Below are 17,901 nucleotides of genomic sequence, written 5' to 3' on the forward strand. Positions count from 1 at the left end.
CATGTTAGAAGGGTATGAATGAGCTCTTGATAATGTAGTCACACAATTGACTATGGGACCTGTTTCTGTAGAACAGGGTGGGTTTGTCAGGTTTTCATATACGTTAAATCAATTTGAACTGAAATATTGTCTGGTGAAGATATATCAGAATCAATACTGACACTTTTGAAATGGCAGTTCTTAAGGGCAAATGCTAGCAAAATATTTTTTTTAACGTCCTTATTTGGAATTTGGAGAACCTTTGTATATAGAACTGGTTATCTTGTCTGGTAGCTAAAGTTTTGAACCCATACATAGAATATTTACCATCGTAAGTGTTTGGAGTGTTGAGTTACTGCTTTACAGAGGTTTCAGTTCTATTGTGTATGTTTTTAGACAAATGTCTGGCTGTTCTGTAGAACAAACTATTGGATACTTAGAAAAAACTGTGTTTAAACTGAAATTGATGCATTCCTCTCACGTCCATCCTGTGTGTTTCCTTCCTGAATAATCCTTTTTATTTTTATAATCTCTTGTAGCAGGCTTCAGCAATCTTTTCCGAAGGAAAAACCTTCTCATTCCATCTCTACTGTAAATGTGTTTGTGGCACTTGAATTCTTCTTGTAGGAACAAATTAAAGTAGCCTGAACAGGAGTTTCAGTATTTGCAGGTGCATTTGGAGGGTATATTTTTGTTGGTGACTTCTGATTTTTTTTTTTTAAGTTTGTGGGGGTTTTTTTGTTGTTGTTTGTTGTTTTTTAAACCATCATCAGTTTTCTGATGTGTTATCTTTAGTTATTGTAGTCCTGTTGTAATGTTCTAGTTATCTGTACTTTTCTTTGGGAAACAAGATTGGTTGTATATTGTGCATCCATAAAAAGGACATTAATACCGGAAGAATTGGAGTCAGCTCAAACTTCATTTTATAGAACATGACTGTGAGTTGTATGTGTTAAATTCCATAATCTTGATTTCATTTCCCCGCTGCCCTGCCCCCAGCCCCTGGCTGTGTTTGTGTGCGTGGTGATGGGGAGTCCAGACCTGAGTAAGGTGATGGGGCTTTCTAGCTGACCTGGCTACAGGGATTAGCGGCATTTACCTTTGATGTAACCCACAATTGCAAATCTGATACGTTGTCTTGCTCTGAATATTTCAGAATATTATTCTTCTGCTTTTATGTATTTCTGTATGTAAGTATTAAATAGCAGAACTTTTCATTTTGCCCAAATGAATGTCATCTTCATGGTGGTCAGTATTTTTAATTTTGTGTTACTGCCTGGAAAATACTACCAATATGGTTAGTATTTATGTACTTTGGTTTTTTAAAATTTATGCCTTTTTATTTGTAGGGTTGAGCCTTCTAACAGTAACATTTGAACTAAATGCTGTGAGAAACATTTTTCAGTTACTTTCAGTTCATATTTTTGTTCCGATACCTTTTGAGCATTCTCGCTGGTGAAGTCCCCTGTGAGAGGAGAACAACTACAGTTCTAATCGTAATTTCAGTAAAATCTTTAATGTGATCTTGTAACTGGAAAATATTTCAGTCAAAATCATTTTATAGCAACAGTAATAGAGTATTTTAATCGCTTTTGACAGCTAAAAGGTCCGAGAGTAAAATTTTGGAAATTTAAGAGAAATTATTTGAGTGTAAAAGCAATTTTTTATATGGGCTCTAGGTGGCAGAATTGCTCCATGTTTCTGAAATTGCCAATAGTGGTGAATTTAGTAGAAAAATTGAAAGGACGAAGGTGTGCCAGGTTAATAGCAACTAGTATCCTCATTAGTGCTTTCAAATGGAACAAGCAAATGGTTTCTGAGTGGCTGTGCAAGAGCGTAATGGCACGATACAGCTTCCATTCCCAAACTCAACTTTAGCCTGTATTAGCTTACGTAGTAAAACTGGGAGGACTCTTACATTGCTACTAGGTGTTTTGAATGCTGCACTTGAAAGATGGGCCAGATTATAAACGCTGTATTTATGTCGAGCACTACTGAATCTTGTTTTGCAAATAGGTACCTCAATTTTGTCAGAAAACTGTAAAATAAAGCGTCATGTTTCCTGAAAGAAAATTTGGGTCAACTGTAAAGTAACTTGACCATTTTTAACCACGAAAACTATTAAACAAACACAACCAAAAGCCAAAACACAAACATTTTCATATGCTGCATTCATAAGAGAAATAAACTCAGATTATGTATGAAGGGGATTTTTGAGCAGATTTTGTGCTGTGCCGTGTCTTCAGGATGTTACCGTGTTGCTGCTCTTTCATACCTCTGCATCAGCCTTTGTGCTGTTTCAAGTTAAATGTTTCAGTTGTCTTTCATGTAGTACTCATGCTAGAAAAATATAGTGAAGATAGTACAGAACAAGAGGAGTAGAACTTTTTACTGAAAACACAGTCCACAAATATACAGGACTAATAGCTATGTTTTCCATTCAGTGCAGTAGACTATAGTCACCCCTAGACGAGCTTTTTGTCTGATTCCAAGAGTAACTTTTTGTGAAGGGATTTTTTGTTTGTTTGTTTCCCCAGCAGTTAGTAACAAGGTCAGGTTTTTTATAGGTTCCCTTAAAAAAAAAAAAAAAGTACTTTGGCTTAGTTGGTTAGCTATGTAAATTGCAGTGCTTAATTGTGAACTTCTTAAACAACTATTTTCCTGAGAGCACAACGAAGATGACCTATTTACTTAGGTGGTTCTTTTAAAAATTATTTGTGTGGTAGTACGCTTATTGCATGACTTAGTATGGTCTGTACAGAGAATAGTGTGAGAGGTACTGTGAGCTCTCTGCAAACAGCTGAGCATCTCGTGCATTTTACGTGGTACCCTAAAGAAAGCAGATAAGGAAAATGGGAGAGGTACAAGTGTATGTAATTCAAAAAGGAGGATTTAGTTAATCACAGTTATATAATTGAAGATCGTGTTTCTACCTGTGGCTTTTATCTGAAAGGTTCTTGTGCAAGGAGAGAAAAGATGCTGGGTCAGAAATGATGGAAATTTTTATGGTCTGAATAAGCACAGTGCAGAAAATAGCAATAGTTCACATAGCTGTTCTACCAGTATATTTGCATGCTTGCAGTTGCTTGTGACTCCTTGAATATCAATCTTGCATGTGTCCAGCCTTCTATTCTGAGGGCAACCTAGCACACAATATACAATGCGGTGCTTTAGGGCTATCTTTAAATTAGAAGAGCAAGGAGGAGACAACATCAGCTTCAATGTCGCTGAACAGCTTACAGGTTGAAGATACAGATTCTTAGACCTAGGAGAGTGATGCCTTAAATGAAGGACTCCAGATTTAAATATTTGTGTTAAAATGTAAATGTGCAAAATATTTTCTCTTAAATATCCAGTTCATCAGTTTGTGTTCCATATGAGCAATTTTGACATTTCTGCTGTGCTTCTACAAGACCATCTGAATACCGTGAAGGCTTTTCACGTCTTGCAGTAGATAGGAACTGCTGAAAATGTCTGATGGAAGTATTGCATTTCTGGAACTGCATCATACCTTTCAGTCTGCCAGTGGCTGCAAAGGACTTAGCAGTGTGTCTGAGCACGTCAAGCAAACGTGTAAAGCAGCGTGGTAAAGGGCTCTTCCTTCCCAGCCCTGCTCTAAGTTTGGCCAACGTTCGTAGCGTTCTGCAGCTCTTGGTGATCCTGGGATGCATGTCCAAGAAGAAATCCTTATTGTCAGCTCAAATGAGAGTTTGAGTTTAGAGGGTTGTTCTTAGGTTCTTCTTTCCTTGTAGTGGAATACCAGAATGTAAAATCTGATTAAAAATTGGTTACAGTTCAGCTATAGGAAAGTTTTAAAGCCTTGTAAGCCATACTGTATAGCAGTGTATATGCTTCCAGTATTGTATTTTTGATGTAACTTTTTTTTGGTCAGATGATTGAGATGATGTGTATTTTCCTAATCTTTTTCCTCAAGAATTGTTTTCTATAAAGTCGAAATAGTTATTTCTCCTTGATGATCATTATTACCAAAAAACCCCACTTTTTCTTTTTGCTAGCCTGATAAAGATACTATTCTGACCAGAAGTCTTTGTTAATAGGTGTTAGGGTTATGGCTAGTTACAGAAAATAAATATAGATTGCAGAATAAAGATTGCAGTTTTTCAGAATAAATTGTGATGTATTTAAATGGAAGCATTTTTATTACAAAAGGATTTTTGATAGTGATGTAACTTGATTAAGTCTTCCCCAGCAGAGGAGGCTGATCTTACTTGCTCTGATATTTCTCATCAAACAGCCTGGTGTTAAGTTAGCACCAGTGATAGTAACTTGGCTTTGTGTAAGATAGTTACTGTGTTGGCAAGAGAGAGAGCATCTGTGCCAGTGAATTTTGAGAATTTACGTACTGTTGCAGGCTTTCCTGAAGAACACGTTCTGGCATGTTCTGTAAGATGACTGACTAAGTTTAGCTGACTCGTGCTGATGTTGCTGATCATCTGTTGGCTACCATTGTTTTCCCTCTGATTTACATCTAGTGCAAGAGGCATCTTTTTAGAGGCATGCTTGAGGATGGGCAGAAAATTCTATTATGATAGGGCTTTATTTAAGAAATATCAATCTCAAATCAAGATAATTAAACAGTATTCCCTGAAAATAGATGCTGGCAGATGCTGAAACATTTTTGCCTCTCTTTCCATCGCCTTCAATGTGATGAATTATTATTAGGTGTAGACATGATTGGAATCAACAAAGAGTTTTCATGGGAGCAGCAGCACTCTAGGGAGCTAACAACAAGAGCTGATTTGAGTTGTCCTTTTACATACTAGGGATTTTCTTAAGCATCAATTTTAGAGCATGTTCAATTTTTAAATTTTTTTTTTTTTTTTTTTTTTGAGACCTAGTGCAGAGAAACAGATTTTTTTTTTTCCTGCTCTGTTGCCCATATCAGAAGGTTTCGGTAATAAAAATGTTGCACTTGGTCTTAACTAAATCTAGGGCGGAAGCTCGGTGATATTCATATTCTGATCTCTGAAGGGATGAACAATGAAAACTTAGCAGTCTTGCAACTCTGCAGGGCTTTGCAAATCAGTTGGTACCTGCAGTGGAGTCCCTGCTCCATCATTTTTCTGTCACAGTAATGTAATCCCACATCCCCGGCCATGCCAATGAACAGCAAGACGGTGATGATAGTTCGAGTACTTGTTAAAACGCTGCTGTTTTTTCCCCTTTCCAAACAGATACTGGTTGTGGCCTTGGGGGACCTGCATTTTCATACTGTGGAAAAAAGACATCAGCAAGAACACTTTGTAATTCCATGCTTATTAGCTACTATTCTTCAGCAGATGGGAGAAAATCTTGTGGTGGTGTGTGATGTGGCTTTTTTTTTTTTTTCCTACTTGAAAGAATTTAAAATTTGATCCAGGACATGCAATTTCAGGCTATTAAAGTCTGAGAGTCTGAAGTGCTAAAATGCCTTTGAAAAATTCGTAGTTTGAAATTTACGCTCACTTCAAGAGTATGTTAACTGTACATTTTATGAATGAAATATGGATGTGAAAGCTGGTTGTAGCTTCCTTGTGACTGAAAGAAGACTTGGCTTCTACGTAGACAGTCAGTCTTAAATGATTCTTCCTCTTGTTATTTAATTAGTTCCTCTTCCTGAATTTCAGAAGACTGAGTAGCTTGTAGTTTCCAAGAGCCAGTATGAGATAAAGCACAGCAGTGACAAGAATTACGATTGATATGCTGCCCAGTCCACAGTTTGGGAGAAATCTCAATTTCCAGTAAAAATGTGGAGTTTAGATGGATTTTCTGAAGAACAGAGCTGATTTTGAGTATCCTGGTATAATTGGTATGTGCATGGCTCACAGCTCTTTAAAGGTGTTTTTTTTTCCCAGGATTTTTCTGACTGAAAAGAACTTCAAATACAGTTTTGTATGAGTTCTTTCAGTCTCTGTGAAAAGAACTGGGTTTGCTCAAGGAATGGCTTTGCCTTTGCAAGTGGTTTCTGGTGGTTTTCCAGGTCCTGCCCTCTGGCTCGGAGCAGATTGACAACATGCTGACTGAGGTCAAGTGAACAAGCTCAGAGAAACTTTGCGTTACTGCTCTCTCTAAATGATTTCTGCAAAATTCACCCCAGAAATCTTTGTTTTGTAATTCATGCATTTGTTTTGTAATGCCAGTGGTGTTAATTAGCGCCACTTCAGTGTTGGTATACAATGCTCTGGAAGAGTCTTAAGCATTTTGTGAATACTTTATGCTATTCTGAAACAGTAAAAAAGCAATTTTCCTTAATTGATTAAAGGTTTCTTTTACTGATGAACCATTACCAAAAATTGACAGTAGTGACAGACATTGTGTACACATCTCTCTATAGCTTAAAATGCCTATTGAGTGGTAATGTAATAAGCATATGCCTCTCAGAAGTTTAATTAGTGTTTACATTTTTGTTAAGAATAAAGCAGTCCTGCTAATATTACCAGGAGGAATGTGTTTTAAAAACCTTGATCGATATAATTTGTTGTGCCTCGATGACTTGGTTATCTGACAAAACGCCGCATGGAGGTTATTACAATTATGCTGAATCGCTCTTGAATCGAGGATTTGTGAATGTGATTTCTGTACTTGCTTTTTCCAATTTAAGACGGAAGGTTCTACTGCTCAAGTTAGTTGGTGCCAAGTGGCGCGAAGTCGGCATTGAGGACAGACGCTAAGAGCCGCGCGGCGGGCGTGCCGGGCCGGGCCCGCGAGCCGTTCCGCTGGCTGAGGCGCGTGCCGCTCTGCTCGGGCCCCTCGCTGGGCCGGCGGAGGCGCCTGCCCGGCCTCGGCCGCTCCGTGCGGGATCGGGGAAAACCTCCCCGGATTTGTGAGGGCTCTTCCCTGGGAGCAGCCGAGCGTCCCGGGCGCAGGGAGCTGCTTGTAGTGCCGGGGCCTGGGACATCCCCTCAGCAGGCCCAGAGCAGCCCGGCTCTCCTCAGCACGTACGTCTGGGCCTCGGGGGCGAGACTTGCCCTGGGAATCGTAACAGTTTTTCGTTCTTGCTACAGTACAAAGAGTTTCAAAGGGCCTGTAAGGGATAAAGGAGATTTCAAGCACCTCGTGAAGACTTTGGGTTACTTTGTGATATAATGAAGCCAGTTAGATTTCATGAGTTTGGCCTTAATGATGGCAGCAATGATGCCTTGAAACTCTGTTTAAGTTTGGATCCTGTCACAGAAAAGTAACCAGAAAACATCTGTTTAGAAAATTGGTGCACTAGTTTTGTTTTGCTGTGAAGCACAAGTTAACCAAATAGTGTCTTCTACATGTGTCGTTATGCAAAATGCAAAGAGTCAGCAAAATTCATGGGTATCTGGTGTTTTTCAGAACTTTGCCAAGAATATCTTTGCAATTCTTCAGTCGGTAAAAGCTAGAGAGGAAGGCCGAGCACCTGAGCAAAGACCTGCACCAAATACAGCACCAACGGTAAGAGCAGCACTTTGAACACACGAAGGCTGTGACACTAAATGTGAGAGTAGAGTGTCTCATCATTAAATACAGAATTTGTTTTGGTTTAGTTCCAATGAATGCACAACTTTCAAGCATAACTTCACAGATATTCTTTGACTTAAATTACAGTTATTGGTATTTAAAGAGTTGAATATGTTAGTTTAATTTGTTCAATGTGTTCTTGTTACTTAGAGATTAAGCTGCTAGTGCCAGCTCCTGCATCTATCAAACACTAGCAACATCCTGCATCTACTTGCAAAAAATGTATTAGATGAGACTACTGTCATTTCAAACAAAATGTTTTGCTGTTTTTCTGACAGATAGGGTAGCAAATGTTTAAGAATCCAGAACATGACTCATGAGTGGGAACAGCTTGAACCAGCTTTCTTTTGCCTGTAATAAATCAGGAGGACAGACTTAGGGCTTTATTGTTTAAGTCTATCTAGGTATAAGACGGGATTTGTTTTGTATTATGGTGTTTACTGTTACATTCTATTAAACCTAATATATTCTTGAACTTGGTGTGAGTCTGCTATAAAAGCTATTTAATCATACTTGGTTTTGTTTTTGCTGCTACTGCATTTAACAAAACTAAATTTAAATAGCAAGATGAATTCCAACAGTTAAATATTTGCTTTGTGTTGGATTTCATAAATTGTGCATGGGACTATTCAAATGTCCCATTCAGAACAGTTGTGAATACATAACTAAGCTGTCCACAAAAAGACTGAATTGGTATTTAGTGTGCCTCTAGATTGGTACTTTTTTTCCCAGAATGCCTTTTTTCCTCCAAATCTGTTTTTATTCTCTAGGTTTAGCAGAATTTGAGCATAATCAGGCTGGCAAGGAACGTTTTGTGTGTGTGGCTGAAGGTTTGATCATGAGTTGCCAGTTGCCAGGTTTTTTTTTTCCCCACTAATTCTTGAGATATTCTAAAAACTCAGTGATTTCATAAAACTTGCAGATTTTTAGCTAATGTAGTTTGTTACTGCTAGTTTAGCTTCGTCTTAGGTTGTTGGTGCTGCTCTCAATATGTACTTCTAAATTCTGTTTCTTTAAGATTGTAAGTGGATGTTGAAGGGAAGTGTATCAGAAGTTTACAAATGCATTGAAACTCCTACGCAAGTGAACTAATTTAATACTCTTGAGCAGTTCCATGTAATACTTTATGAAGTTCAAAAAAATCAAATATCTTTTAGTATGTTTTACAAATCTTATTTAACCTGTTTTTAGGATCCCACTTTACGAAATAAGCAACCTATTCCAGCTGCCTACAACAGATATGATCAGGAAAGATTCAAAGGCAAAGAGGGTAAGTTGATTGTAATGCTTCTTTTATAAGGAGGAAGAAAAAAAAAAAAGCTGGGAAATGACAGTGGGTTACACAGTTCTGGTTAGAGGATTCTCTGTGCCATTACTTTTCAAACCTGAGAAAAGACCAAAAAAAAAAAGTATCTATGCCTAAAGATAGCTTTTCTTGGTAATAAAGTCTAAAAATATTACTTATTAGAAATTATTTCTACCTATTAGGAGGCAAACTGAAAGCTTAAAACCAGAGCTGCTTGAGGAAAAAAAATAATTATTTGTTTGAGGAAGCTCATATGTAATTAATAGAAAAGCAGTACTGCAAATGTCACTGTCAGGTGCGTAAAATGAAATATATTGCCTGTCCTCAAAGAATCACTATTACTTCACAAGTTGCTTCCAGTAATTACAAGTAAATATTATTAGCTTGTTATGCCTCTTTAAATTACAAAACAAAATTGCAAAATGTTAAATCCCTTCTGGAGAGAAGATGGAAATAATCTACAATATTTAAGAATTCTCACTTATTTTGGAACAGGGTGCAAGGTTGAACTTGAGCGATGACTAAAAATTTTTCTTCTGTCCTCCTGGCTTTTTTTATCTTCTGTTTCAGTACCAGTTCTAGTTATTTCTCCCCCCTATACATTGTTAAGAAAGTTTCTTTATTATAAAGTATTTCTCATAACAACTATTTTCTTCTAAATTGTGTGATTTCTGTTTACACGAGGGAGGAAAAGAGAACTCTGGTAGCAGGGATCCAGAGTTCTGAAACTTGACTGCCTTGTTAGACTTTCATTTATTGCATTCATTTTTAAGGTTATAGGATTTTGCTGCTGCCATTTTTTTTTTTTCCTCCTAGCAGAGAATATGTGCAAGAGATTCACATTTGAAAAAGATTGCAGTCTATCTCTGTTTTCTGGCTTAGTGTGAGGAAGTAGTATGATAACTTTCAGTACTGTACATTCACTGCAGTGCTGGGAAATGTACACAGATTCATACTGTAATTTTTTTTTATTATTACTGTGAGAAACTTTAAAGAACTTGGGGTTAATTATTTATGATTATTACTGAACTATTATGTATGAACTGTGCAGAGAATTTTGTAAACTAATTAGTGTAGCTTGGAAATTCAGGCATAAAACTTTTAAATTTTATTTGTTAGGGTATAGTACTGAAAAGGAGTGTTCTGTAAACTCTTATGTAGAATGAAATTCAGTGTCAGTGGTTTAATTACCACGGATGTGAAATGGGGTAGTGAATCATTTCCAGGCAGTCTGCAGAGCTGTTGCTCTCTGGGGTTTGAAGAGTTTACAGCTGAAAAAAGAAACGGTTATTCAATCTTATTCATCCACAACTCAAACAAAGTCTTTAACTCAAGCTCTTCAGTATTTCAGAGACATGCTCCTTTCTCTTTGCCTAGATTTCCTTCCAGAAATTCAGGTTAATTCGAGTCTTGTAAGCTGTTATTCTTTTGGTAATGTATCAGCGCTCAAGTTTGCACCCGGATTGGATGGCTAAAGCTGCAGCAGGTGCAGAATCAAAATGCAGAGTGACCTAAATTGACATAGAGCAGTGGGCTTTAAACAAATGGAAGGCACTCGAACATTAATACATGTATGCAAGGAAATGGAACAGATTCCCAAATGGTGATTGAGAATATAATCAGTTGAATAAGCTGATGCATTAGAGTGCATATTTTCATTTCCATGTTTAATTCTTTTAAATGAGAGAAATCACTCAGATTCATGCATGGTGATGCCAGAAAGGTGGTGAACCACAGTGAAAAAGTGTGTGGTTCTTTTGATGGTCTTTGTGTCACCGAACTGTGAAATTGTGATTATAATACATGCAATAACTGGAGGAGAAAAGATAGTCTTAATGTTAACTGATGATGGTTCGTGTTTTTGAAGCATTAGGATTGATTTTTCTGTATTAGTTATTGTGTTTAGACTCTCAAGATGTAGGCTTTAAGGCATATGTTGATGTCAGTGTTTTTAACAATGCTTTTATGTTTATGAAACTGATTATATTTGGCAAACAGAAAAAGTTGTAATACAGTTTGTCACAATACATTAATGTTGGGCTTTGCTTGCATTCTTTACTCCATAGTGTTAGACCTGCGTTTAAAGTGTTTATTATGGAATGCTTTTTGCCTAAGGAAAATGTGTATGATAACTTTGTAATTATATTGAAAAATCCAAATGTATTGAAGACTCTCAGGTAGGGGGTGTGTGTTGTAGGTGTTTGTTTTTTTTTTTGTTAAACATTTTCTGCATCTAATCCCAAGTTTAAAAATAAGGGTCCAAATTCTGCCATCATGATACTTAGAGGGCTCTTTTCTTCTTAAATACCCTTTTCTTAGTAGAGGAGAGATAATTTTGACTGCTTTCTCTATTACCATCAGAGCAGCTGTGATTTTTTGAGACTGGAGTTGCAAACTAGTTCTTGGCCAGGCATTAATATTTCATCTCTGTGCTGGTGCATGACTCAGCAGCGCAGATTCAAGCTGGTTTGGGAGAGAGGGGAGAAACATATTGCTTTATTGTCCTTAAAGGGGTCTGTACGCTGGGGGCACGTCCCCGGTGCTCCCTCTTGCTCTGTGTTCTGCTCCTCTTTGGCATGGCCTGGGGCTCCTCCTGTATCCCAGGCCCTGCTTTTGAGCAGCTGCGTCAGGGTCAGCTGCTGCCTTCGGAGGATGCTCTGGAACAAGTGTCTCTGCTTTCTAGCCTGGCCCTGATTGTCTTTTACAGCCAGCCGCATTAACCTGGCGAGCGCCCTGAGCAGCCTTTGAAGCAGGAATGCAGCTCTGATGGCGGAGCCCCCGACTGGGAAGCGTTCGTTTTCTGCTTCGCTCAGGCTGTGGGCAGTGAGCGGAGCTGGAGGTGCCACTGGATGTGACCAAGTTTACCGACTGTTGAGACCTTATAAAAAGGCACAAAAGTGCATGTGCCAGGGCTGTCACTTGTAGCAGTGTTTGTTTCTGTAAGAAAAGTGAGTGTCTGACTGGTAGAACATCACATGGTCAATGTGAGAGGATCAAGTCAGTAAAGCTGTATGGTGAGGAAAGATTGTCCGTGCTGTTACCAGTTACAGGAGGGTTGCGTTGCTGTGGTTATCTGAAGCCGGCAATGCTGAACTCATTCACTGGTTGCTGGAGAGTTTGAGGCAGGAAATATGAGAGTCGGTGGTCAGCTTGGGAGGTGGTTTGTGCTGCTCATCCCACCCTACCTGCAGGTAGCAGACCCTGGGGTTGCACTAGACCTTGTAGTAGCTGCTGTAGCTGTTTGCTGGAATTCAAGTGGGTGCCTACATTTTACTTCGAGCTCCAGTTAGTGGCTCTGCTGGCTCATTAAATGAACCAGGACACGTTTCATGAGAGACCTGGGGAGATTTTTGCAAAAGATGAAACCATTGGCTGGGAGGAAAGAAAGTGTAACAAGCCAGGCACAACAAGGGATGCTGCTTTACTGGTCTAGTTAAGGAAGCCTCTTGTGTTCTTTGGAATTGGGGAAGAACAACTGGTTGAAATAGTTGGAAATTCTCCATGTCACAGGAAGGAGCAACCCATAATAGGTCTGTCTGGAAAAGGGAAAGGTTCCTCTGGTGACCTTTCAAAGTTCACAAACAACTGTCAGCCTGGATTATACACCTCAGATTTATGTCACTCCAGGTCAGCAAAAGCATCTCTTCAACTTAGAGGAGCTCTATCAAGTATTCTGCAAGGCTCCAGGCACCGACTGAAATATTAATATGCTCCTTGCCCAGAAACGGTGACCTATATAGTCACAGAAAAAACTGTTATCCACAGAAGTGTTGGTCAGATGCAACTTCACTGTCTTTAGTACAAGTTTAGCTGTATGAGCCCGGGGCTAAGACTCAACGCTTGATTACATTTTGGGGTTTGGGGGAAAGGTGGTAAGGCAATATCAATTTATAATGGAAAGCTAGGCTGCTTTTTTTTTTTTTTTTTTTTTTAAGTAGAGAAGACCGCATTCATGTCTGTCTGTACCTGCAGAATCAACTCTGTAGTTCAGAAATGTTAAATCTGGCAGAAGGGGAGGGGTGGCCTTGAGGTGCTGAGATGAAGAGCTGGAACGGGGGTGACTTTGTGTTAAAAACAAAACAAACAAGCAAACCACCACAAAACAAAAAAACCCCACAAACGAACAAAACCAAACCCATGGTCAGTAGCATTAGGCGTTTCCACGTGATATAATAGATCTGGTAGCGTAATAGAGGGGGGAAGGGAGGGGAAGGTAAAAGCAAAAACAGTGTTCAGAAAATAGATACCTCTCTCCGTGGTGAGAAGAGTATGATCTGTTTTCAACCCTTGGCTATCTTTTCCTAGGCACTGGAGAGTTATTAAATCTGGGAAACTTTTCTGCCTCATTTCCTGCATGTGTCTGATAATCTTCCTCATCTAAGGAAGAAAGGATGAGCAACCATAGATGCTTCCCAGAGCATCTGCATTGTTTTCAAGGTTGTCTGGGTTTCAATTTAAGTTCATTTACTCATAAGAGCAAGAAGCTTTAACAATCTCGAAAATCTCATATTTTTCTTGGACTTTAGTAGGTTCAGATGTGAGCATTACTTTGATTCTATGTTAGTTTTGGTCTGTTATGTTTTTGTGCTGATGCATTGTATAAAGGTGGTGTAATAAATGGCAAAAATGTTCCCATTCCCAATAGCTATTTCTGTACAGTATTGGTTACCTTTACCCGAGTCCAGTTGAAATAGCCCCAGAGTTGCTTAGATGTAGACAAATGCTTGCTTCTCATGGTTTGATTGGTGATGATCACGCCATTTTGAGTACAAATTAATTGGGTGTTTGGTTGATGGAGTCAGTTGACAGTAGATGCATGAGGCTAAGGAATTTACAGAAGGAAGAAGGTTTTCTTGCAAGTCCTGGTGGCAGTATTCAGGAGCTGACAGAGAAGGAGGATTCAAAGGCAAACAGGCCAGCGGCAGCAGGTTTAGTCACTGAGCACTTGCAGGATCCTGGCACTTACTCAGCATAAGTTCAATCTTATTAAAACGACAAAACCCCCCCACAAAACAACCCCTTTTATCACCTTTAGTGTGGCAGTGTGAATTTATGCAGATTCTGTCTTCTGTATAATATGACAATGATGTTGTTGCTCTTCTGCGCTCCAGAAGTAAATTTATCATGTTAAGTGGCCATGGTTTTATAGTCAATGTGTAAACTGGTTTCCTATGAAGTATATTCTTCCATTAATACTACAACTACATACTACAACTACAAGTTGAATATGTTGCATTATAGTGCATTCTGAGCATGAGGTGCTTCTCCATTTTTGTAGTGAAGAGAATTTCTTAGTCTGAGTGCATATTGTAACATATTCTAACAAAGACTTAAGTTTTTATCCGTTCTCTGGAGTGGTTTGAATATTTCTGTGCAGCGGGAAAAGCTTACTGTGCAGAAAGCAGAGATACTAATGGACCTTTGGCTAAAGAAAACACAGATTTCCTGATTGCTGACCAGGTCTTGTATTGTGAACAGAACCTAAACCACCACCAAGAGCAAGATGTGTTCTTTGCAAAAATAAATTCAGAGAAATTTTCAGTGTTGTCTGCTTAGACAGGATGTCCCTGTGTTCATAATGATTTACAAGAGACTTTTTTTCCTTTGCAGAAACGGAAGGCTTTAAAATTGATACCATGGGCACCTATCACGGAATGACTCTGAAGTCTGTAACGGTAAGCTAAAAGTCTTGTCTTAAATATGGTTTGTAGAAATGATGGTGTACCTGTATATATGTCTTGTCAATCTGGCCTAAGCTCTGGAAGTTCACTTTGGCTGACTAACAGGGTTAATGAAAGTGTCTGTGAAAAGACAAAACATGTTTTGATTTGGTCTGCATGTTTGTGAGATCTTTGCTCATGGGATTTGTCCACAGTGAAAGGTGTGCTGCGAAGGCTTTGCTGCAGGTTCTTGTGGAGGTGCAGTATTTTTGTGTTTAACTATGCTTAGATGCTCAGATTTTTTTTGCTAGTCTTATGTGTGTCTATGAAAGACATTCATAATCATAAGTGGTAAAACTATGCTCAGAAAACTTAAGTAATAAAGCTGGGGTTTGGAGTATCACTCTGTTTCTTTCTCTGCATTTAATAACATTAATTTGTTTAGTGGTGGGAGAATTTGACCTCTGCATTACTGTTGGAGCTTTCAAGCCTAGTCAGCTGGACTTCTTTTGTATGACTTTACAGTGCTGTCAGTGGGAATTGCTACATATACAGATGAGAGAGACCCTCAAACAGATTTTTTTTTTTTTGCCAGTATTTGTTGTTGAATGCTCTCAAACAAATGCTGGTTTGATCTGCTGGTAAGTAGGACAGATGCTACAAAACCAGTGTAGAGCCCTCATTAAGGTTCTCGCCATCTGCATACCTATACAAAACTGATGAATAGACAGCACTAAATACTCTCCTAAATCCATGCACTACTTCTAGATAACACTCCTAATTTGAACATAAAAATAGTGCCTTGAATATAAATTTCTTAAAATAATTTAGAGCTTTTTCTTGTTTGATGAAAGTTCTTGCCCAAGTTTTTTGTTCCCAACCTCCTGGACTTAAAATATCTTAAAAATTGGAAGGAATCTACTTAGTTGTGAACAGTGTCGTTTCTGGATGAACACGGAAATCGATTGGATGAAGGAGCAAAATAACCCATGATGTCCGGAGATTTTTTTCTCGAATCTTGAACTAATTCAGGGCTGCTTTATGGGGGATCAAGCAGTGTTAATATACCAAACCCAGGTTTCGATGGTATAATGTATCTATTTCAAGTGGCAGTGACTTGAAATGACTTAGTAAATTAGTTCTGTTTAAATTGCCCTGTGGGGAGGAAAAAGAGATCAATAATTTTTTAATAAAAGGCAAGCTTATAGTAAAGTAGAAATGTTTAAATGTTTTAAGCTTGTCATTATAACAACTATAAAAGTGAGGGGATGCACATAACTCTAAAAATGATACTTCTTAAAGTTCATTAAAAAATAATTAAGGTTTTATATTCTAGGAATCCTAGCTCACGTATTCAACATACTACCTAGAGTTTTGAGGTGGAGTTACTAAATTGTCCTTGCTGGTTTCTTCCGTTAAGAAAGAAAACTCAAATTACTATTAAATCCTTTTTGCAACATAAACTATAATTTTTTGAAATAACTATTTGAGGTGTTGCATGACTGCACATAAAAGCATCATCTGGTGTCATGAGAAATATTAAAACTCCATCTGTCATTTAGCGTTTTTCTAAGAAAGAACTTGTAAGGGATTTTTGGAGCTTTATTTTCCAGACTCTAAAAAGGTGTCCTAAATGTTCAGCTCATTCATAAAGTACAGTGACATACTGACTTTGTGATTCAGATGGGGGAGAAATAAATATGTTTATTATGTGGCACAGAAATGTTCATCTGTTTTTGTCTAAACTTGGTCACAGTGCTGGACCACATAGTTCTAACCTGTAATCTTCAAATAATTGTTTTATATAGAATGCTTAATTTCCTTGTAGTTAGCAAATTCCACATTATCCTTCTACTTGTTTTTTGGTGGCTTGTTCCTATCTCTTATGCTAGGCAAAACTAGGGAGGAAATGGGAAAGTAGGTTTTTTTCCCCTGGAGATTTAATGGAAAAGAACATTATTTTCATTGGCTAAGTCACAGGAATACGGAGGATGGCGCTGGAATTGCATCCTGCCTACACGGTGTCATCTGCGCTCTCGTAGCGCGGGTGTGATCCCTTGTGTGAACTCGCCAAACGTTTCAATGAGTTGAAGTGTTCCGCAGCTCTTTGTCAGAGGCTGGCTTCAAGCTTCAGACCTCTGATTTCCAAATGAGTGGTGAAATGGGAAAGGTTCATTTCTACACCATTTTTCTCCTTGACTTAGGTGGCTCCTCTGTTTTTCATGATGTTTGTTTCCATTAATGTATTTATAGAGAGCAGTCATATTCTCTTACGACTTTTTGTTTTGCTTGGCTAAACAAATCTTGTGAAATAAGCTTTCAATTCACATGTGAGTTTTCTTTTGCTAGCTATTCCAGTTAGAATTAATCTTTTTTTCAAGCGCAGAGAAGTAAAATTTCATGTAGTCTACGTGAGATCTCACGTAATGGTTTGTAGAAAGGCATTAAGAATTTCTTACTGCTTCTGAAAATATAAATATTGCCTTGAGACAGATCAATTACCTATTTTACTTTATATTTGTTCTTTGTCACTTTTTTGTATCTTCTTATTTTTGGTCTAGTTTCCACGTTGGTTGTGAGTTGCATGTTGGAAGAGGTGGCTTATCCTAGTGTGGTGGTTCATTTGAGAGTTTAACGTGATTTGTGATACCATCTACCCAGACTTTCGTTCTCGCTGTGTTACATTGTACTTTATTTTCTTTGTCTGAACAAAGAACTTTGTTTTGATGGTTAGTCTTCCTTTTAAAAGGTCGATGGAGCCATTAGCTTCCGAAAGTTTTGATCTCGTTTGCAATTGGAAAAACCTTTGTAGACAAGCTTATTACTTGGAGTGGAAACCGTGCCCCACTGTCTGGAGCTGTGCGCCCACTTCTCATGTCAAATTTTAAGAAGCCTTTATTTGTTTCCTGTTATATTCCCTACATGTCTTCCACTTGCACTCTGCCTTATTGTAATTATTTGTAGTGATTTTTAGTAAATGTGCAAAACTCCTCTTTTATGTTTGTTCTTGCTGCAATGTGAGTTGTCCTAGATGCTTGTCCTTTTTAACAGCAAAACAAAAACTTCTGCGTCTTGACTGCTTGCTTTTCATCAGTGATGTTGGAAACTTTCTTAGCATTCAAAACTTGTGCCAGAACAGATGGTGAATGGTGGGCTTTTTCTGAAGTAATGTCAGCTAAAATAACTTGTGCTGCTGGCAGTTCTTCCCTATAACAGAGTTTTTGCTTAATTGGCACACTTACTTTCTCTTAGGAAGAGCTGACTTATTTAATGATTTTTTTTTTTAATTTTTTTTTTTTTAATTGTGAAGGCATGATTTCATTATTCTGGACCTGGAATTGTTTATAATGGGCCATCTTCCTCAGAAAGTCTTTTTTAATACCTGTGGCACCTTCTATTTGCCTGGGCTGGTGATGTTCTGGGAAGCTAGTTGTGGTAGCTCTTGCTGTCTAGTTACCCAGCAGTTCA

At 38.2% G+C, this 17,901-nt stretch overlaps 1 protein-coding gene across 1 annotated transcript in view; it reads left to right on the forward strand.

The window, feature by feature from the left end:
• The window catches only part of CDC73 (cell division cycle 73), a 95,095-nt gene that overhangs the window by 14,715 nt on the left and 62,479 nt on the right, over window positions 1-17,901 (forward strand). Inside the window, exons 8-10 of the mRNA XM_065649137.1 lie at window positions 7,303-7,401; window positions 8,659-8,737; window positions 14,384-14,448. Of these exons, the coding sequence (XP_065505209.1) occupies window positions 7,303-7,401; window positions 8,659-8,737; window positions 14,384-14,448 (243 nt within the window). The remainder of the gene's footprint in view (window positions 1-7,302; window positions 7,402-8,658; window positions 8,738-14,383; window positions 14,449-17,901) is intronic.

Source organism: Caloenas nicobarica, chromosome 20 (genome assembly GCF_036013445.1).
Source record: "Caloenas nicobarica isolate bCalNic1 chromosome 20, bCalNic1.hap1, whole genome shotgun sequence".
Taxonomy (NCBI): domain Eukaryota; kingdom Metazoa; phylum Chordata; class Aves; order Columbiformes; family Columbidae; genus Caloenas; species Caloenas nicobarica.